Source organism: Alligator sinensis, unplaced genomic scaffold, assembly GCF_000455745.1.
Source record: "Alligator sinensis unplaced genomic scaffold, ASM45574v1 scaffold496_1, whole genome shotgun sequence".
NCBI lineage: Eukaryota > Metazoa > Chordata > Crocodylia > Alligatoridae > Alligator > Alligator sinensis.
Window position 1 is genome coordinate 560,386 of NW_005842246.1, and position 21,962 is coordinate 582,347.

The following is a 21,962-nucleotide window of genomic DNA, read 5'->3' on the forward strand; positions in this document are numbered from 1 at the left end:
AACCTCGCCAACCTCATCACCAGAAGCAAACTTCCTCAAGCCCAGAACACACCAAAAGGATCCAGACTGTGCCATGACAAGATATGCAAAACCTGGCAACACATCTCCACCACCCCCACTATTACTACACCCCACAACAGAGCCATCAGCATCCCTGGATCTTACAGCTGCACCTCCAGGAATGTAGTATACCTCATCCAATGCACCAAATGCCCTGATGGAAAATACATAGGAGAGACCAAGCAACAACTGCGCACCAGAATGAATGCACACCGGAAATCTATCAAAGACAGAAATACCCAATTACTGGTGGGGGCACATTTCTCACAGGAGGGCCACTCTCTCTCCAATCTCTCAGTCCTGATCCTCAAGGGAAACTTACACAACACTTCCCAGAGATGAGCCTATGAGCTCCATTTCATCAACCTCCTGGATACTAGAGATCATGGACTAAACATAGACATTGGATTTTTGATACATTATAATCTGCCTGGCAACTGACTCCCCAGCCCAGCCCAGCCCCTGGCTTCTTTACTTTTCATTCCATTCAGGAAGAGCGCACACCAACTGCTGAAACTTCCTTAGCCTGATGAAGGGTTTTTGAACCCAAAAGCTTGCTTGATAACTATTCTCCAACTATTTGGCTTGGTCTAATAAAAGATATCAAATTCACCCAGGGAACCTTGTCTGCCTATGCCCAAACTAAAAGGTCTTATCACACTTCCAGAAGATGTCCAGGAACATGCAGTAGAAATATGAAACAAAAGATGGTGAATCCTGCCCCGTACAGTGTATAGTCCAGGGGTGCTCAACCCCTGGCCCATGGGCCAGATCTGACCCATGGGCCAGATCTGACCCCTCAGGGCAGGAATACGTGGAATCTAGATACATTCTCAATGCATCTTGTGTACTTTGCAGTATATACACCTGTCCTTGCACAGAGGTATCATGTATAGTATGCAGGGGTGAGATTAAAATCTTCTTTTTTTCAGATCCCCATGGGTCTGAAAATTTGGTGGCAGGTGAACAGTTGCCAGATAATGTACACTTTGTCAGATATGCAAGATAGTGCAGGGACTGATCCTGGAGTGCATGACTGGGTGGAGGCAACATGGGGACCTGGGGCCCAGATCCTGGTGTATGGGGCCTGATCCTAGCACGCAGGGTCTGATCCCAGTACATGGGACTGGATGAGGGCAGTGTGGGGCCTGATCCTAGCACTTGGCAGGGTCATGGAGTCTCAGGGTCCTATCCCAGCATGCAGGGCCAGGCAGGGGTGGCACAGGGTGCCAGGACCCACTCCTGGCACACAGGGCCAGCCAGGGGGTGGCAACAGGGCCAGGGCCTGATCCTAGCATGCAGGGGGTCTGGATTGGGGTCTATGTGGAACCCAATCCAGACACACAAGCTGGGTAGAGGCAGTGCAGGGCCTGATCCTGGCATGCAGGGCCTGATCCAGTGAACAGACTGGCCCTGCACCACTCCTTGGCCCATAGGGACAAAAGATTAAGCACCACTGGTACAGTCCAAGTATAAGATGAGGCACAACAGGTGAATTCATAAACAGGCTGAGGCAGTGGTGGTATGTTTCAGATCAGGGATCCCTGCTAACCAGTTTCCTCTTCAGCCCCCAGTAGCATTAAGCACAATTCCAGTGGTGATGCGTAGGGGGTTCACAGGGGTGCACATGCACCCCCTGAGAGTGCTGGTGCACCCCTTGATCAGCCACGCTCTGTGCTTAGGTTATGGGTGGGGAGGGGCAGGTGGGAGTGCTGGTACCCTCTCTGCGAGCACCAGCTGGGGAGTGGGATCGCTGGATATAGCGCCATGGCCACTTCTGGGAGTGCTGCAGCCACTTCTGGGAGCAGCACAGCTGCTTCGCAGTTGGTGAGTTTTGCCGTGGGGTTTCCATACCCCACCCCTCCGTTTGGTGAGATTGGCTGTGGGGGGAATGCCCCCCCAGTTGGTGACTGGTAGATTGGGGGGGCACATGCCTCCCCTGACTAAGGTGGCACTAGTTGCCCAAGCACAATTCCAATGGGATCTCATGAAATCTGTACACAGGAACTTTCTGCCTCTTATACCTGACCTTAATTACTCTTTTCCTTTGCTCTCCTTTAGGAGCCACCTGTGTTCTGCGCCCCAAGTTCTCTGTGTCCCAGTTCTGGGATGACTGCCGGCGATACCATGTCACTGTGATCCAGTATGTAGGGGAGGTGATGCGCTACCTCTGCAATGCACCAAAGGTATCACCATCAGATTTTTGGCACCCATCAGATTTATGGTGTTAGTCTCTAGATCAGGGGTTGGCAGTGTTTCTGGGCAGAGTGTCAAAAACACTTGTAACCTCGACTTGTAAGAAGTTGGTATTCCAGGGGCAGACAGTGGGGAAGCTGTGAGGGGCTTGATCCTTGTTGTGGCAGTGCAGCCCTGGTCCCTTCCCTGCCATCTGCCCCTAGATGCACATACACCTGCTGCCAGCAATGAGCTGGGCTGGGGCTCCAGGGACTCCGGTAGAGCCACTTGCAGCCCCCAGGTGCTTGTGCACCTCAAGGCGGATGGTGGAGAAGGGGTTGGGGCTGCACTGCCGCAACAAAGATCTTCAGGCCCCTCACAGCTCCCCTGCTGTCCACCCTGAGATGTGCCCGCCAAGCAAAATACCTTTGTGTTCCACACTCTAGCATGTGTGCCGGGGCTTGCCTATCTCTGCTGTAGATTGTCCCTTCATGCAATCCTTAGTAGGTGAGAAGGTAGAGAGAATCGTAGGCACATTGCAGAGCAAAATTCAAACCAATGTAAGATGGACAATGGCTTGGCCAACTCCAGGAACTGAATGGTGGATTAGAGCTGGATAAAAGTGTTTTGTTTAATTTGTTTTCCAGTGAAAAACAGGATTTCAAATTAATAAACCTGTTCAGCAAAAGTGCAAGTGTTCCTTGAAAACTTATCATTTTTTTGTCAAATGCCCCAAAACTGACAAAATTAGGCCAAAATGTTAAAATACTTGAAAATACTGCCGTGATGCCTGATAAGAGCTCTAGGTTGGTTTTCTTGTGTTCCAGTTTTCTATAATCCAGGCTTCCCAGGTAAACTGCATCTCCCATAACAGTCCTCTGACTAGGGACTCTCATGATTAGAGACCTACCAAATTCACTGTGAGCGAGTCATGTTCTCTCACCTTGGAACTGCACCAAGTTATTTGGACTGCAAGATATCCCCCAACACTCTCCTGCAATGCCTTAATGGGATTTGTGTCTGGGAGGATGGATGTTCTGGTTTGTACATCTATCTGATATTGTCACGGATCTTCTGTAGGACTCCAACCTCCCCTACTCCCTGCCCCTTTCCTCTCAGGTGGATGTTCATGGTTCTCCATGGATGGTGAGCAGAGACAGTACAGGACTCACTCTCTCGCTCTCTTTCTCTCTCTCCAACCCTCAGCTCATGGTAGCTCATCCTGGTTCCTCCTCAGCTCTGTTGCTCTATGAAGATTTTCCTCAAATCAAAGAAGCATTATCTCTCCGAGATCCCTTGGGCTTCTTCCCTAGTAGGTCCTGATGCCTCCGCCTCAGTCCTCCTCAGTTATCCTCTTTGGTGCTTCTAGGTTCCTTTACCCTTTTTTAAAACTCAAATCAAATTGATGGGCTAAGGGTTCTTCTCCTCCCCTCTTCTTGCTATTACTACTCCTTAGTGCAAAGGGATTTAAATCAAAGGTAGGCCCCTGAGCTGGGTCCCCTCCCCTCTTCACATGTGAGGCCATGATGGTTTATGGAAAAGCTTTGCCTGCAGAAAAGAAAGGAAGCATAATGTGGCTCTGCCATCACTCCCATCTCAGCAGTATCTCAGAAGTGAAATACTTTGGTTTGGGCTGACCATTTTCAGGATTTAGATTTTTGTTGTAAAATATTCAGTTCCCACAGGAAACGAATAGACTATCTCTTCAGGAGCCTCTGAAACAAAAAGAAAGGTTTGCTAGAACTTAAGTGAAAGAAGCAAGTGGTGGGAAAATGTAATAGGCTCAAACCTTCTGTGGATCTGAGAGCAGGTCACACAAATGCTGATTCATCACTGCATCCCCTATATGCTGATAGCACCTTTAAACTAAGTGTTTGAATGGTGCTTCAGCCTCCTACTTGCGCTCAGCACAAGAGGCGGACCTCTGCATGGTCTTCTGTGTTCCTAGCCAATGTCTCCAGCCCAACACAGTGCCTTAAAACTTAGTTGTGTTCCTTGATTTTTGCCTCAAAAGGGCTCCCGCTGAAACTGTGCAGCCCAAGCCACTTGCCATAGTCTGGGGGCTGTGCTGTTTTCCAACCTGCTTGATGCCCAGGAAGCCTTGTCTCTCTGTGCCCTTTCTTTCCCTGCCTCATGCTAATCCAGCATGGACCAAGATCCCACATTTGCCTTTGCACCAGGGAGACCCCTCTGTCTTTGTGGTTTGGCCCTGAGATGCCACATAGCTTGTTGCCTTGGTCTATCACCCTACAGTCCTCAGCTGTTTCTTTTTAACACATAGGGGATTGACTGCTATTTCTATTAACTCAGAAAGAGAGGGCTTGGCACCGACTGGCTTTAATGAAGTTAGTGGACATCTCCAGACAATGACCTTTCACCATTCATTATAATGCTGGGATTTTGCGGCCCTTGGAACATCCCCTGAATTAGCTGACAGTGTAGAGATCAAGCTTGCCATATTTCCTTATGCCTCTTGGCAGACTCTCTCTAACCTGCTGATGTAATTGATTTGCAGAGGGAAAATGAGCGAAACCACAATGTGCGGCTGGCACTAGGAAATGGCATGCGGGTGGAGGTGTGGAAGGAGTTCCTCCAACGCTTCGGGCCTGTCTGCATCTGCGAGTTCTATGGGGCGACAGAGGGGAACAGTGGGTTTGTGAACTACACAGGGAAGATAGGATCTGTGGGACGGGACAACCCCTTCTTAAAGGTAATGAATCCTAGCAAGGATGCTCTTCTATCAATGGACACTCTCTCAGGCAGCATGGGGGCAACAGAGAATGTTTCTTAGTTCATGGTGTCTCTCTCTCTTTTTAATTGTATTAGCCAGACTATGCTTCTGTATGTGCATCTTGATTCTGTGGTAGTTTTTTCTCCTGTGCATCCAAGGAGCTAAGTCTGGGAGCTAGCTTGGCTCTGATCACATGATACTGGACTTGGTCACCCTGCATTTTCCACCAGCATCTGCAGGAGCCCTTTCTCCCTTGACTGTGGTCATACTTGATGGGGAGTGAGTGGGCATGTCAAGTTGAGGTTTCACAAGCCTTCTTTCTGGGGTACCTAATAGAGGCTCTTCAGTGGGCCTTGATTTTCATCAAGATCAGATCTCTCCCGGGGTCTCAGTTTTGTATCCCTAAGACTTTTTTGTGCCTACACACAGAGGCCGTGATACCATCACCCCTTCAGACAACCTGTGAATAAACTGGTCATAGTTGAACTGGTTTGTTCTGAACTGTCTAGTGCTTGTGTGGACCCAGACAACTCAAAACAGCTCAGCTTCTGCCCCAGAAGACTACACAAGGTCAGAAATTTTCTGACCAAACAAAGTTTTATTCGAAAGTGCTGATCTGTTGGGCTTCAAACAATCCATTTCATCCTGGGTTCAGTGGATTTTTACCAACCCCCAGGCTGATTCCAACACATCCTGCCTAGATTCTCAGTGGAGTGGGAGAAAATGGGCCCCTGACCAAAGGACAGATTAGCAAGGCCTGGAAGCCTCAGGATGCCTGGGTTCATGGCTTTATGGCAACTACCCATACCACATATTCCAGGCTTTCTTCCATGTAGCAGGTAGCCTGGAAGCTCTGGGAACCCTGTCACAAACTAGGCTCCTGGTTTTGCAACACGAAACCTGGAAGACTTGAGCATGCCTGCTAGAGCTGGGACTCTCAGACTTTCCAAGGTTGCTGAGGCAGAGCCATGAACAGATTGCTCTGGTCTGTTGCACCAGAGGCAGTGTACATGGGTGGGCTGCCCAGGCGCCACTGATCTTGAGACTGCAGGGGCGGCACCCTCGTGAAACTGACATTCTTGTTAATTCCTTGGGGTGGCTACAGGGTTCAGGAGATATTTCCTTCTGAAATACCTTGCTTCTACCTTCCACTTCTTAGGGCTTCTCAGGTCTGAAAAGATGTGCGAACTGAAACCAAACAAAGAAAGAATCTCCATGAAATAGAATCCCTGCTTTTCAGCCAGCTGTACACAAGATGGTGAACACATTGCAAAATCTCCTACAGTGCACTGCTTTCAGGGACAGACACATACATATGTGAGAAGATCACTTCAGGGACTGGTCTGGGCTTAAGACAGTGGTGCTGGGCTGAAGTCTGTAGCATGCACCAGACTCTCCTGACACTAGTTTGGTTCTCCAGTATAGATCCAGCCCTTAGACCTACCTGTTGTGACAAGCCTTACTTAATCAAAGTGCTGGGTGTGGACTAGTATTTTTAGTTTCCTTGCCAGGTAGGTAAAGAGTACCTTGCAGCTCAGGAAACTTTATATAAACAACTATACTTCTTAGGAAAAATAGCAAACCATGTGTTTCTCATAAATCTGCTTTCCTCAGGATATGAGACTAGGCAGCATTCTCCAGTCTGTCTATAAAAAGACTTGGTATCAGCTACCTCTTTTTAGCACCATCTTAAAAACAGTGCATATAGTCATGCTAAGTTAGGTGTTAGGAAACTTGGTTTTGAGTCCCATGCCTATAGTGAAAGACTTCAGGGAATCATCTTGAGAGGTGACTCAGTTGGATAGAATTAAGCATGATTCTGGGGCAGTACATAACAAGAGAAAGTGTTGGGTACTGAAGTTATCTTTAACCTAGTAAAAAAGGCAGAATGAGAATTAGTGACTGAAAGTTAAAACTGCCTAAATTCGAAGTAGAACTAGGGCTGCATAATATATATATTTTTACCATAAAGATGATTCCCTGTGAAAACAAACCACCCATAGATAGCGGAATCTTTATCTCCTGATGCCTTCAGATCCAAGCCAGAAGCAGGTGCTGGAAGAAAGGTTTCAGCTGAACAAAAGTGTTTGGGTTCAGTACTTAGGGAACTCATTCACACCCTCTGGCCTGTGTTACACAGGAAGGGAGACTTAGGTGATCTAATGGCTCCTAGCAACCTTAACATCTAAGGGAATGTCATAGTAATAGTGATAATAGTTTGGAAGGGGAGTGAACCTTCTCCTTCAAGCAGTTGTGATGGATGGTGAGGATTGCCTGAAACATTCTCTCTCTGTGAGCAAGGAGGCACAACTTGGGCTTTCATAGCTAACTTGTTCTATATACAAACTGACACAATCATCGTTATAATTATGATCATATTAATAACAGACTTATGTTTCAGTCTTCATTAGATGCATAGTAACAATTCCTGCTCCCCAGGATCTCAGCTGGGTGAAGGGAAGAAATATCAAATATTTACTTTTAGAATAACTCCTGCCTAGCTTTTAGAAAGCCTTGTCAATGGGAGGAGGCAAACTATAATACAACTAAATCCCCCTTCACTTCACATGACCTAGTGGTACTTACATAAGTGCATAACCACAATTATTGGCACTTGACCAGAATCTTTTTTCTGCTCCCTGCCCCATCTGCCACTGTGCTGCCTGTTCCTTCACATGCTTGTGGCACATGTATGGCAGGTTGGCCATCCCTATATTTTGTGATGGACATTGTATGGATTGTGTGTGCTGGCTTGGCTCTGCCTCCACTGGGCCAGAAACTCTCTTAGTGTTGTTTATCCATTTTAATAAATACAAAGTACAGAAAAGTTATTGATGGTAGGGGCTAGAATTTAGGCCCCTCCTCCCTTCTAGAGTAGCATCCCACTCAGTGAGTCACCCTCCTTCTAACTTGCTATGCTTCTGGTCCAATATACCCTCCTGGCTTCCTTGTGGGTCAGCTTCAAGAGGGGGACTGGGCAATGCTTTACCTGGTTGTTAGAGTGCTTTACTGGGAAACAGGAGATTTATTAAAGCAAAAAAAGGATGATAGAACATAAGAACTGCTGTTTACTCGGTCAGATCATAGATCCATCTTGCCCAGTATCCTATGTCACACAGTGGCAGAGTAGATGCCGAAAGAGAGAGTAAACTGGGTATGACCAGGATTTTTTTCCATTCTTCCTCTCTCACTTGCAGCCTCCAGTATTTAAGGTCTAGGAAGTTCTGATTCAGAGGCTGTACCCCTAATTCCTGTGCTCAATAGCTACTGACACTCCTTTTGTCCAAGAATTTCACCGATCCCTTTTTAAATCTAGTTAAACTATCAGCTTCCACAACATATTGTGACAATGAGTTTTACACTTGAATTACACGCTGGGTGAAAAATAACTTTCTTTTGTTAGTTTTAAACTTACTACCTAGTAGTTTCTTTTTATGACTCCTAGTTCTTGTATTGTGAGAGACACTAAATAATAAATCCCTATCCAGTTTCTCTTCACCATTTCAGCCAAAGATGTGAGGCTGCCTGGAGCATGTGTGATCTACCCCTCCAAAGACTCTCAGTAATATTTTGAGTGGAGGTAATTAACTGGTTAGAGATTAATCTAAGGAATGGCTTGACAAAATTGGCAACTTTTTCAGCCATTACTGTTCAGGAAGTATGTACTAAAAGACCAGATACATTGGGTATTAAAAAGGGATGAATTGAGCTTCATTATGAACTTTTTTTTCCTTCTGATGAGACCACTCCACTGAAAAAGCAAGAAAAGGTTGACATTGGTGATCATGTACAGTAGGATCTAAAGAAATCCCAGGGAAATGGTAAGTGCTTGTGCAGTCTGAGATTTCATGGTGAAGATGTCTCTCATCATGCGTATATTGACTATCAACTGTTTTTGTAAGATCATGTCCTTTAAAACATGACATAGATAGGCACCTCTAAAATACTGAGGAAGACAAGTTTCTAAATATACTGATGACTTGATCAAAGTGAGATTCATATTAGCAACTGTATTCCCATGGGAGATGGAAGGAAAATTCATCATCACCATCATCATTGTCACAAAAAGTCCATGGCCTGGTGCCTCATGTCCTCCCTTGTTCTATACATGCGCCCACCTGTACTGTGAACCTATGGAATGATAATTATGTCAAGCACATAGTTAAAACAAAGCCTACACTTCACTGGAGATGGCAAGGGATAGTAGCATTGCCTCATCATACCATTTTCCCCTTCACTTCCTCCCTCTTTTTTCCTCCAGAAATTAGCTCCCTATGAGTTGATTAAGTATGATGTGGAACGGGATGAACCTGTGCGGGATGAAAGAGGGTACTGCATTCGTGTCCCTACTGGTAAGTATGAGGGGGAAACTGTTGGGGGAGATGGAGTCAAACAGCCATGTTTTAGACAGAAAATGAGGTGCGGAGGTTAAGTTTTTAAGCTGGGCCTTTTAGAAGATAGAATGCAGTCCCTAGCTATGTGACAGTTTTCCTGTATGGCCTTGGCAAGTCATTTAGTCTCTCAGCACCTCAGCTCCCTCATCTGTAAAGTGGTATTAATATCTTTGTCCTACCTCACAGAAGGAGAAATGAAGCATTAAAGAGGTGCAAGAACTGTGAACCAGCTGAGTGCCACATAGATAGTGGGATACAATTGGGGTGAATGAAAGCCAAAGAGCTGGAGAGTTTTCAGAACCTATGCACTGATTATTATCATCATTACTGAAAGTGTACTACAAGCTCAGGTCAACTTCACTATTTTTGTCCATTGTTTTAACCCATTACATGCTTGTAAATACATACACCCCATGTACATACTCAACCATCCACCCACGCACCCTCACAACAGAGAGATTTCACTGAATAAAAAACATTTTCATAGATTTTTAATGCCAGAGTGCATCTTATATATGTATCATCTGTTCATGTCCTATGGCATCCTTTACTGTAGGACACAGATGGGCAATTATTTGGGCTGGAGGGCCACTTAAGGAGTTTTGCTGAACAATTGAGGGCTGGGGAGGAGGTGGAGCTGGTGGCCCTGCCTGAGGGGGTGGCCTGGGGAGATTACAATTTATCCTATCCAGGTGGAGGAGACAGGTGGGGTCTCCATGGAGACCAGCCCAGGACACCTGCAGGCAGGGTACGCTCAAGCCAGATGGATATGATGGGATGGGGCCGTGGACAGGCAGAGAGCAGTATCCAGGAGCAGGATAGGTGGCTGGGGCCAGGCCCAGGGCCAGGGCTGGGATTGCAGGGCCATGACAGCATGGATCTGGGGCCCGGAGCAGAGCCGTGATCTGCTCCCCATACGTCTCTGAGACAGGCACCAGTTCTGCAGGGAACTGGCACTTATCACAGGGATGTGCAGAGAGCATATTGCAGCTCTGCCCTGGGCCCCAGCCCCATGCTGTCACCACCCTGTGATCCCGCTCCTGGTCCTAGCCACCCCACCCCCAGTCACTGCTCCCCACCTACCTGCAACCCTATCTCATCCACCCAGCCAAGTGTGCTCTGCTTGTGGAGGTCCCAGGCCAGTCTCCATGGAGACCCCACCTGCCTGCTCCGTCTGGCATTCCCAGCAGTGGGAGTGAGGCCGACAGGCCAAGGGTGCCTGGTCAGCAGGGCTGGGGTCCGGCCACAGTGGTGGGGAACATACCTGCTCCTAGGAGGTAGTGGCAGGGGCTACTGGGAAGCCAATTCTGGCCACCATGCTGCCTGGTCCCACAGACTTGTTACCAGGTTTGCCTGTCACTTTGGTGGGGTGCTCATTTATTAGGGGTACATTTCTGGGGCCTCTGTAATTCTATCAGTGTGCTGCTTGTGTTACTTGTGTTTCTATATGGAGCTTTATCTCTCCCTTCTGCAAGTCCTCACCCCCAATGGAGCTATGTTGTAGGACTCAGTTTAAATGGGGCTGGGTTCCTCCAACCACTGAATCAGTCAAACACATGTACGCACATACACACAGATCAACAGGACATGCCTGAGCCAGGCTGGGTTATTTAGCATTGACAGGCTAACACCCTCCTGTGCCTTGAACTCAGTTCTCAGGGCAACAATAAAATGAAGTCAGACACAAGCACATGGGTTAACAGAGCACATCTGAGTCAGGCCAGGATATTCAGCATTGATAAGTTGACACCCTCATGTGCCTTGAACTCAGTTCCTCCCTTATTTGCACACAGAGTACGTCTGTGCAGGCTGGGTCCGATCAGCGCTTTCAGCTAATACCCTTGTGCACCTCAAAATTCAGCATATCACAATGGTCCTAGTAGTAACCCCCTTGATGAGCAGACCCCACTGTAGTATTGGGCATTACAGGGATCTTTGGCGTAGGTAGAAGAAGCGTTGCTGTAGAGCAAATAGGGAGGTTGAGGGGAAGAAAGAGTAAGTGAGGTTCGGAGAAAGAGTATAGCAACCAGCTTGACTATAAAAGTTATTTATTGCCAGGTATATGAACTTATGATGATACCAGTAATAATAGCTATACAAGTGAGAAAAATACAGTTACAATATTACATAGTTACAATTAGGGTTTTGGGGAAGTCTAGCTCGAGTTCGATTAGCAAAAGTCAGGTTTAGAAAGCTGTGCCTGGAGTAAGAGAATAAAAGTCAGGTTCCTGGAGTCAGAGAGAGAGATCAGGGGAGAGAGAGAGAGAGTTGGGGTCTCACTACTCAGCGAAGCTTGAACCAGTCGAGGTTCCCAGGTGTTTGTTGGAGTTTGCAGACCAGAAGGGTCCTGAGCATGATCAATGAAGGGATTCCAGGTAGAGAAGGAGTGGAACTGGTGCAGCTTTTGGATCCAAGCACCAGGACAGAAACTTGAGCTTGGGTCGGGGGTTTTGTAGAGAACTAACAATGGCTCAAGGGAGAACACTAGGTTTGTCCATGGGTAAACAATGGCTCATATGCTGGATAATAGGAACTGATCACTCCTGACTATGGGTGGCATTACCTTGAGGGAGCTCACAATACAGAGAGGCAGATTCAGTGTTTTGGATACCAATAGAGGAGTCATTACTAGAATTGGTCTGATAAATGCTGAGCTGGGTGTGTATAGATGTGGGCTGATTAGCATTTGGAGCAAGGATTCCCCATCATGCATTGCTCCCCTGCTTTTCTGATCCCAGAATTCAGTGCGGTCCTTGCCTTGAAGTCTCTGTTCTCCATTCTGAATACTAATGAATGTGCTTTCCTGTTCCATTTCCCATTTAAATGAGTTGTCATCTGGTTCTATCTCGGATGCAAATGAGACCAGGGGAGTTGCTTCACTCTTATCACCCTTGTCTGCAGGGCTTTAGATGTGTCTCCCATGGCATCTTCATTGTCTTTTCAGTTCTTGTTCAGGCAGAGGTGGGGAGGTGGTGAGTCCTTTGTGAGTCAGACAGGCTGCATCCTATGCCAGGGTTCCCTAAGAACACAGAGCTGACATGTAACAGACTACAGTTCTCAGTGTGGCCAAGATCTGCACGTGGGAATAGGGTGGGCTGTGCCAGGCAGTACCTCTGCACCTGGAGGCAGTGAGACCAGCTACATGTGCCACAGCCCAAGCTGACCCTCCACACCTGGCCAGGTGGGGCTGAGGGACCCACCACTGCCAGATCCAGCCCGTGGGCCATATTTTGCCCACCCCTGCCATAGGAGCTGACTGCCTCATGGTCTTTAATATATGTATTCTGAACACACTGTCTATCCCCATTTAACAGGTGAGGAATTGTGGTAGAGAGGGATTGCGCATCACAAGTTGCTAAGTGTCTAAGTGATTTAGGAGCAACAAGTCCTGCGTTCAGCAAAAGCTTAGGAACTTTGATTGTGAAGCATCCCTGAAAGTCAGAGTGAACAAGGCCACAGATCCCCAAAGTGATTTCACCAGTTTCAGTGGGATATCTGTACTTCGACAGCTGTGAAAACCTGAGCTGTGAAAGCATAATGCACTTTTGAACATGCAGCTAAGGGATAGACTCATAGGGCATCTATGCATGTGTCCAGTGCCTGCTCCGATGCATTCTAATTAGAACGCATTGGAGCAGATTTGATTAACCAAGTTTCCTGGAGTGTGCTAATTAGCACGTTCCAGCAGCCTCAAAGTCAGGTGTATTCAGCATCCCCATGCTTCAAAATGGTGGCAGGTGGCACTTTAAAGCTCACTGAACAAGAATATACAAGACACTGGAGGAGCTTTGATTAGAATGACTCCTAAGAGCTGCTCCTGGGGGCATGTGTAAAGATACCTATGGATCGGGGTGGGCAATTATTTTGGGCAGAAGGCTGCTTAACAAAGGTTTGGTGAGCTTTTGAGGGCTGCATGGATAGAACCGCCCCTTGACAATTGCCCTGGTCCCTGGAAGTCCCACCTCTAACCCCTGACCTTTGCCAACAGAAGTCCCTCCCCTTGCCCTCCCCAAAATACTCCTTTTGGGAGTGGGGGTTGCCAACTTAGAACAAAAAAGAAAACCAAATCATACACTAAAAGTCACTTACTATAACATATTTTAATTTTACAGTATTACAAAAAATATTTTTGTCATGATTTGTGTTTTCATAGTGTTTATAGAAGTGATTGCATAATAACTGAAAAACAAGTTCTTAGTCTTGAATATTGTGTGATGAGGATGTGGGGGGTATGGGTGTATGGTGGAAGGGTGTGTACAGTGGGGTGTGGGGTCGTGTGGGGGGATTTGTGAGGAGGTATGGCTGTGTGTGGAGAGGGCATAGGGTACGTTGGTGGGGTGTATATGGGGGGGTTGTGGGGGTAGGGTGTGGGTGTGTGGCATTTGTGGGGTGTGAGAGAGGGTGGGGGGTGTGGGGACCACTTCCATACTCCCCCCACTGTGCAGCAGCAGGCAGGGGCACTCAGGGCGCTCATGCCCAATGCAAGTGCTGGTGTCTGGTGGTGCATGGCTCCAGCTAGCACTGCATATTGCGGCGAGGGGCACAGCCCCACCAGGCCGTCTGTGTCCTGGCACTCCATGCCGTGAACATGCAGCCCCTACACTTGCTTAGCTCAGGAGGGATGCCCCATGCTCTGGAGCTTGCTGCCTTCCCCACCCCCTATCCTGCGCGAATGCAGGGGCTGTGAGTGTGCAGCGGGGAGCACTGGCAATAGAGATAGCTTAGTGGGGACTGTGCTTCATACTGCACTGTGCAGCGCTGGCTGGAGCTGAGCGCCGCCAGGCACCAGTGCCATGCATGAGTGCCCTGCACACTCACACCTGCTGCTGCTGCTGCCACTGCTGCCTGCCGGGGCTGCACACCATAAGGGGAGTTGCAGGGCAGGGGAGTCCCCACACTCCCCCACACCCACACCCTGCCCACCTGAGTTCTGTGCAGCTACTGCCCCTCTGGCCATGGGTCTGTGCTGCCACCAGCCCCAGCCCCATGTTCCACACTCCTGCCCAGCTGCAGCTTTCTCCTGCCAATTCCCTACCTGCTGCCCAGAGCAAGCAGGATGCTGAGGAAGCTGAGCAGGTCCCCCGGGGCAGCTGCAGCAGCAGCCACCCCACCTGGAAGTTGCTGCTGGCTGGGCCGGGCCCTTCTGCCCAGGAGGGTGGGAGCGAGGTGTAATAGACTATGTTGGGGAAGTGTGTATACATGGGTGCCTCACTCCCACAAGCAGACCTAGACAGGCTGGCATGTTGGGCAGAGCAGAACCAGATGAAGTTCAACATAGAGAAATGCAAAGTGCTGCATCTGGGAAGGAAGAACCCCCGGCACACCTACAGCTGGGCATCACTAACCTGACCAGCACTATAAATGGAAGGGATCTGGGGGTAACGATAGACCCCAGCATGAGTATGAGCCGGTAATATGACGCAGTAGCCGCTAGAGCCAATAAAACTCTGGCATGCATTAATTGATGCATCTCCAGTAAATCCAAAGAAGTGATTCTCCCACTTTACTCAACATTGGTGCAGCCGCAGCTGGAGTATTGTGTCCAGTTCTGGGCGCCGCACTTCAACAAGGATGTGCTAAAGCTCAAGAGGGTCCAGAGAAGGGCCACCTGCATGATCAGGGACTTGCATGGCAAGCCATATGAGAGGCTGAGGGATCTTGGACTCTTCAGCCTAAAAAAAAGAAGGCCGAGAGGGGACCTGATAGCAGCTTACTGCTATATCAGAGGTGTACATCAGGGGCTCGGTGAATAACTGTTCACCAAGGCGCCCTGGGGGAAAACTAGAAACAACGTCCACAAACTCCTGGAAGATAGTTTCAGGCTGAGCATTAGGAAAAACTTCTTTACAACTAGGGTGTCCAGACTATGGAACAAGCTCCCTCCAGGGGTGGTGCAGTCATCTACCCTAGAGGTCTTCAAGAGAAGACCGGGTGGTCACCTGGCTGGGGTGGTCTGACCCAGATGTCTTTCCTGCTCCTGCAGGGGGCTCGACCTGATGATCCTTTGGGGTCCCTTCCAGACCTATGATTCTATGATTCTATGATTTGGCCCACAGGTTGTATTTTGCCCACCGCTGCTATCAACAGTTCTGTCCCTTAAAAGTTAGTCAAAACAATGAAAGAACCTTTGAGCTAAAGAAAGGGGAGCATGATTGCTGCTTCACAGTGAGGGACACTTACTGTGTGTATGCGAGGAAGTCCTGAGCTGAATCCATGCTTCATGTGAAATGCAGAAACATCCTTGGATCAGGATGCAAAGGGGCCAAGCTCAGATTGTGGACAGATGTAACATTTGAAACATTTCAAATGCCTTTGAAATATTTCATGGCACACAGATGTACACTCCTCTTGCCTCTTTTGGTTCTGGTGGGGCAAGGCAGAGCATACAGCAGAGCATTCGCTGACAGCTATGGGATCCAGAAACTAGGAGACTGTGGGGGTACAGAGCACTGACAATGACAGGACATTGCTGCGCCACAGCCACATCTGTCTGCAGTGGTAATATTCCATTTTTGGAATGCTTCATAGAGCACCTGCATTTTTTAAAGTTCTTTAAAGGTTATGCCTGTTCCTTCTCTCAGGCTATAAATTCCACCAGACAGAAGGCACCTGTACTGTCAGTGCCTAAAGCTGCACATGTCTTGCAAAGTCGAATAGTAGCATCCTCAAGTACACCATGCTGCTTCCGGCAGGCTGCATCCTACCCTGGAAGGAGAATAGCTGCTAATTAGCCCATCCTAAACACTGCATGCAGGTGCTAACACTGCTCCTGGTTTTGGATGCAGTCTACAATGTTGATAGCACTGCTGCTACAGACACAGAGTTTCCTGTAGCCTGTATCTCTGTGAGCTCTAGCCCAAGTTGACTCACTTGAGGTCATGTATGAAGTTTGTATCAGAGTGGGGATTTAAACTCTGATCTCAACAGTCCCTGGCTAGGGCCACTGTCAGGGCCTCTGTCCAATTGGAACAAGCTCTTGAGTTTCCACACCTGCACGGGGTGCAGTGTAAGGTTTCAGCTGGGACATAGGTGGCCAGGTCTGTGGATAGGCCCTGGTGTAGAGAACTTGGGCAGTTGCATTAGCTTAGGATCAAGGTCAGGTGTGGAAGCTCAAAAGCTGGTCCCAGCTGGATCTGACTGACTAGTGGCCCTGACAACTGTAACCACTGAATGCTTTCCTCTTTCTTCCTAAATGGAATCCATCTCCCCCATGATGGCAGGCTGTGGAAGATGGGCTGCCGACTGATGGGGTTGTCACTGGGCTTATACTGCTCTCTTCGTTACCCAGGTGAGGCAGGGCTCCTAGTGACAAAGATTACCAAGGCCGCCCCATTCAGTGGCTATGTGGGAGACCAGAAGAAGACAGAGAAAAAAATCCTCAGGGATGTCCTGAAGAAGGGCGACCTCTACTTCAACAGTGGTGACCTCCTCTCAATTGACCATGAGGGCTTCGTATATTTCCAGGACCGGGTGGGAGACACGTTCCGGTGAGTCCTGCTGCACTCCATCGTCAGCCGTTAACTCATTCCCATCCTGCACAGGGTAAACATGGGGCTGTGATGTTGTTGCTGACAGTGCTGTTCTGGTTGGTGGTCCTTCAACAGGTCCCATGGAGGGACTGGCACTTGTACGCACAGGTCTGAAAGTCAAAATACTTGCCTTGTGTATAGCATTTCTCCTCCACAACCTCACAGCCCTTCTTAAAGGAGGTAAGGAAGAGGCATCCATTTTACAGAGAGTCATGGAAAGAGGAACTAACTTGTCCAAGGTCCCTCAGCAGGCCAGTGGGAGAGTTGGAAATAGAACCCAGGTGTCTTAGCCCATTTCTTTAGACACTTGACCACCCAGCCATCCGCCTGCATGAAAAACATTTTCCCTGATCTACTGGCCTTACTCAGGCTGTCTGGCACTTTCAGAGGACTTTAAGAAAGTGAGGTGCCTAACTCCTGTTGTCCCTGGGTGCCTGCCGGGTAAGTCTGAAGTTTCAGGTGTTTTTTTAATAAATATTTTTGTTAATTTTTCTGTGCTTTGTTTCCCCACTTGGAAAAGGGTGCTAATCTTTACTTGCCTGATTTGCAAGGGAGCTGGGAGACTTTCCCTAGGCCTCTACTTATAACAATGCTGACAGTCCAACAGTTCTGTTCCAGTATTGCCAACTCTCATGATTTTCAGTGCTTTTCAGTGCTTAAAGTCTACACTTCGGGAATATGAATTTTTCACATTCCCAAAGCGTGTATGTATGTATGTATGTGTGTGTATATATATATATACACACACACATACATACACGCTTTGGGAATCTGAAAAATGTGTGTGTGTGTGTATATATATATGTGTGTGTATGTGTGTGTGTGTGTATATATATATATATATATATATATAAAAGAAAAAGCTAAGTTTTTCACATTCCCAAAGCATAGACTTTAAGAACCGCGCCAGAAATCATGAGAGTTGGCAATACTGCTGTTCTCAGGGTAGTAGGCTTCTTAGCCACATTCCCTGCTCCTAGAACTGTTTGCTAGTCTCATACAGTGACTTTAATGTAAAATGAAGCAGCAGTGCTGAGCAGCAAGAAGGAGCCTGAAACCAGAATCCCCATCTGCTTTCAGATCAGCACCCTTATCAGTGGGCTGAAGGGTCAGTCTCTCTCTTGGTTGTTCTCTCTTTGGTCCCAGGACTCTTGCACTCCTTGTTCCCAATGTCCCAGCTTCAGCAGAAGGATGACGGGATGTCTTTCCACCTCACCTACTTGATAGCTCCCCACCCCAGAATAGCCTCTGCACTGGTGTTCAGGGCCCTCTCCTGGGAGGTGGGAGATGGGGGTTTGAATGTCCTCAGACTGAAGGGGGACTCTGGACCCAGGTCTGTAGCTGCTGGTCAAGTGTGCTAAGCCAGGCTATTTCATGAAAATGTGGGCACTACCAGCAGCTGCTAGGCTTTACACTGAAAGTAGAGAGTCCTGTTCTGGCTTTTGAATACACACTGACATGGGTGACTGGTGCCTCCTGAGTCTGGGGCGGGGCACCAGATCGCCAATAGGGGTGTGTCCCCCAGCGAATGCTGATGGGGGGGAGGGGTCCCCCAGTCAGCCAATCACTGAGCTGTGGACTTCTGGTTTTGTGACTGGCATTTCCAGGGGGTGCATGTACACCACCTATGCATCACCAATGCGCAGACCCTCAGGAAGGGGTTCATACTCTGCATCTCAGCTGGCCAGAGGCACCTCCTTGCAGTCCAGATTCAAGGAATCCAAGCTCCAGATCAGAGAAGACTCTCAGATGTGTTCCTGTGCCTAGTGCTCCCATCACTGGGTTTTTGCAAGTGGGTTTTTGGGTCACTGCTCTGAGATGCTCCACTCCTGTGCACTGTAGGGGCAGCCTAGGCCCTTCACTCTGGGATTTGGATTCTTTTCTGGATGCCAGAAACCTAGATGTTCAGCCTTGTAGCATCCAAGTCCTTTATTGGACCCAGCCATTTGTCTCTCTGCACCTCTGCTCCCCACTGGTAACGTGGGAGTACTGCACTGGTAATGCACTGCCTTGTCTCCAGGGAGTGAGATTGACCGACTTTGACTTTTTAAATCTTTATTCTAAAAATATTTAAAAACAGAAGGTGAAAGTGCACAAGTTGAGTGAGCCCCACCAGGGCCTGAGCAAGAAGCATTCATCAGTAAAAAAATTGCCATTATCACCAGAGACTGGAACCCCCTAACTTCTTCCCCAATGTCCTTCACGCATTTATACTTGTAGGACTAATTGACCATCTCCCACTAAGCACAGTATTGCCCTTGATGGCTCAATATCACACAAAACTGGTCAACATTCTCTTGCAAGGTGAATGTCCAAACCCATAGCTGACACATGCCCAGATTATGAGCTAAAAGAGGTGGAGAGTGTTGTCAGAGCCAGCCCCAGCAAGCCAGTTCCCGAAGCTTTTCACCATCTTGGCATGTCCAAGCAAGAATTTGGCCAGGCAGGCCTCCCTTCCTTTGACTGGTCAATATGGGATAAAGAAAAAGTACACAGTCTCAAAGAAGTCCAAGATCAGTGTGGCAATGATCAGCTGCAGCCAAGTAGGTAGATAGATAATGTGAGTGAATGAGTATAGATAGGGGCCATGATGACAGAGCAATTAAGGTACCTTGCAATACTCCAGATTTGCTCTGGAGGCTGCCCCACTGCCCTTGATCAATTCCACTGAAAATGGTGGCCTGGTTGTTCAGGCTGGGGAGTCAAAAGCAGTAAGGCATGATGGTGACCACATCATTCTCTGTGTGCTTTTGGCTACAGAACCTGGTGCATCATGATGATCATGGTAACCCAATGGGCCACTAGGGTCAGGTGGACCTTTGACCTATTTCTGATGGGGATATAAGTTGTTAGAGGTGACTCCAACAACTTATACCTCCTTGTTTGAGGGTGATCTCTACCACAGCTCTTTGATGGATCTTGAGATGACTTAAGATTCCAGTCTTTGAGCCACAGATTTGTCTGCACTAGTTGCAGACCTTTCTTCATGGGGGAGTAGACCATAGGCCTGAATAAACAGACAGAGTAGGAGAGGTTGCGTTGTGGGGGGTGTTGGCGGATGAGTACATTGAGGGGTAGTTGATGAGTTATGCTGGAACCACCCATTGCACATTAGCAGACTTTCTTGTTCTCTGTTTCCAGCTGGAAAGGGGAGAATGTTGCTACAACAGAGGTTGAGACAACCCTGGCAGCTATGAAATTCATTCAAGAGGTCAACGTCTATGGTGTTCCAGTGCCAGGTGGGTACCACAGTAAGAGATGAGCCAAGTAACTTTGAAACCCTCCAGAAATGCCAGCCCAGTCTGTGAATATCCACCAGGGGGTGCATTAGGCAGACAGATTCATAAAATTATAGAAAAGAAGGGCTGGAAGACTGCTCAAGAGGTTATCTAGTTCAACCCACTGCTCAAGGCAGGATCATGTGTAAGTCACCCTAGATAAATGTTTGTCTGATTTATTCTTAAAAACCTTGTGAGGAGGCACTGTACAGACAGGAGGTAGTTTGGTAAACCTCATTCAAACGGTCCAAGGAAAAGGACCATGCCACTCCCCACTATGGAGGAAGGTGAAAACGCCCACAGTCTGTGCCATTCTGTTGGTAAAGTAAAATTCCTTCCTGATCCCAAAGGTGGTGATTGCTCTGACCCTGAATGAAAGAGCAAGACCCTGTAGCCAAGAAGTTCTGGGGTTTTTAAGTCCCAGTGGTAGCGTCATCATACCCTAGTCAAAATCCCCAGCCTTGGCTATAACCAACACCCAGTGTTCCTCTGGATAGCAAGAAAAAAACCCAGACACCAGTTGTTGTCAGAAGCGGCAATCCCTCACGGTCAAGCATAATCACTCCCACAGGTCCAGTAAAGGGTTGTGAATGAGTCCACTGATGGCTAAGAAGGCCAATCCTAGAGCCGCAGACCTTTTGGCAAACACCACATGTGGTGGTTAAAGGGAGGGTCGGACCACAGATTTCTCAGTCTTGGTTTTTTCCTTCCATTTCTGTTGTTTTTCTGCTTCCAGGATGAGACCGTTTTCCTCAAAACCAGTAGTACACAGTAGCACACATGAGGGGAAAAAATTCTGCCCTGGTCCCACATGGTGACTAGCAAAGCCCAGAAGCATTGGATAACCCTCCATTCTGCACTGCAACTTAGGGACCACAAATGCAACTCCATGCATGACACTGACTGGAGAGGCAGAATTCCTTTTTCTGTCATCCTATTTGTTCCATAAACTAATCTGGGTCCTTTAAATCTCTTTTACTAACCAAGCTGGTCATAGAGATCTGCTTCATTTTCCTGCTTCTGAGCATGGATCTCTCTGATTTCTGCCTGCTCTAGGTTGCAGAGCTCATTTTATAGTTTCTGAGCAATGCCAGGATCTCCTGGGCTTCCAGCTGCTGGTCTTTACAGCCCACTTCTGGTATTGCTAGGATGACCTTATGTCCAAGTTCAGCCAGGACACTCCCAGATTTTGCAGGCCAGTTCCAGCTGGTTGGTCAAAAGTCCCAGGCCAGAGTCTCGTGGGCAGGTAAAGCAGCATGGCCAAGCAGGCGATCGGGTAGTAGGGTTGTGTGAAACACCACCATTTTGTTTCAACTTCCATTTCACCATTTTGACGGGACAGTGTTTTGTTTAGCTGTTTTGAAGTACTGTTCTGTTTCGTTTCGTCGAAACTGTTTCGCTGTTTCAACGCTGTTGCAACGCATTTTGACGTTTTGCCCATAGGCTATAATGGGGAATCATGAAAATGCGTATAACTTTGTCATTTCTTGCCTGATTCAGATGAAAATTGTAGGGATAGTAGCCCCTTCTGAGGGCACAAAGCCTGCCAAGTTGCAAGGAGATAGGTGCAGGGATTTCTGGGAAACTGCACCTCAAACTGTTCAAAGTAGTACTCATATCACTGCGTCATCCTGTGCGCAGTTCCAGGGGCCCATGTCCCCCGGGAGGGCTGTGGGGCTGTGCCAGATTCCTCCTGGGGGGCTCAGGCCCCCAGATCTGCGTGCAGAATGACAGCATGCTGCCGCTGCCGGCTGGGGCCCGCCCCCACACCCGAGCCTCTCCAGGAAAGACCGTT

The 21,962-nt window shown here is 48.1% G+C and overlaps 1 protein-coding gene across 4 annotated transcripts in view; it reads left to right on the top strand.

The window, feature by feature from the left end:
* The window catches only part of SLC27A5 (solute carrier family 27 member 5), a 49,864-nt gene that overhangs the window by 23,044 nt on the left and 4,858 nt on the right, over nucleotides 1-21,962 (top strand). For 2 of the 4 annotated variants that reach the window (XM_006027478.3, XM_025208706.1), the window contains 5 exons: nucleotides 2,122-2,246; nucleotides 4,751-4,945; nucleotides 9,228-9,318; nucleotides 16,649-16,847; nucleotides 20,031-20,128. In XM_006027478.3, coding sequence (XP_006027540.1) covers nucleotides 2,122-2,246; nucleotides 4,751-4,945; nucleotides 9,228-9,318; nucleotides 16,649-16,847; nucleotides 20,031-20,128 — 708 coding nt within the window. The remainder of the gene's footprint in view (nucleotides 1-2,121; nucleotides 2,247-4,750; nucleotides 4,946-9,227; nucleotides 9,319-16,648; nucleotides 16,848-20,030; nucleotides 20,129-21,962) is intronic. The other 2 variants (XM_025208707.1, XM_025208708.1) reach the window with 2 other exon arrangements.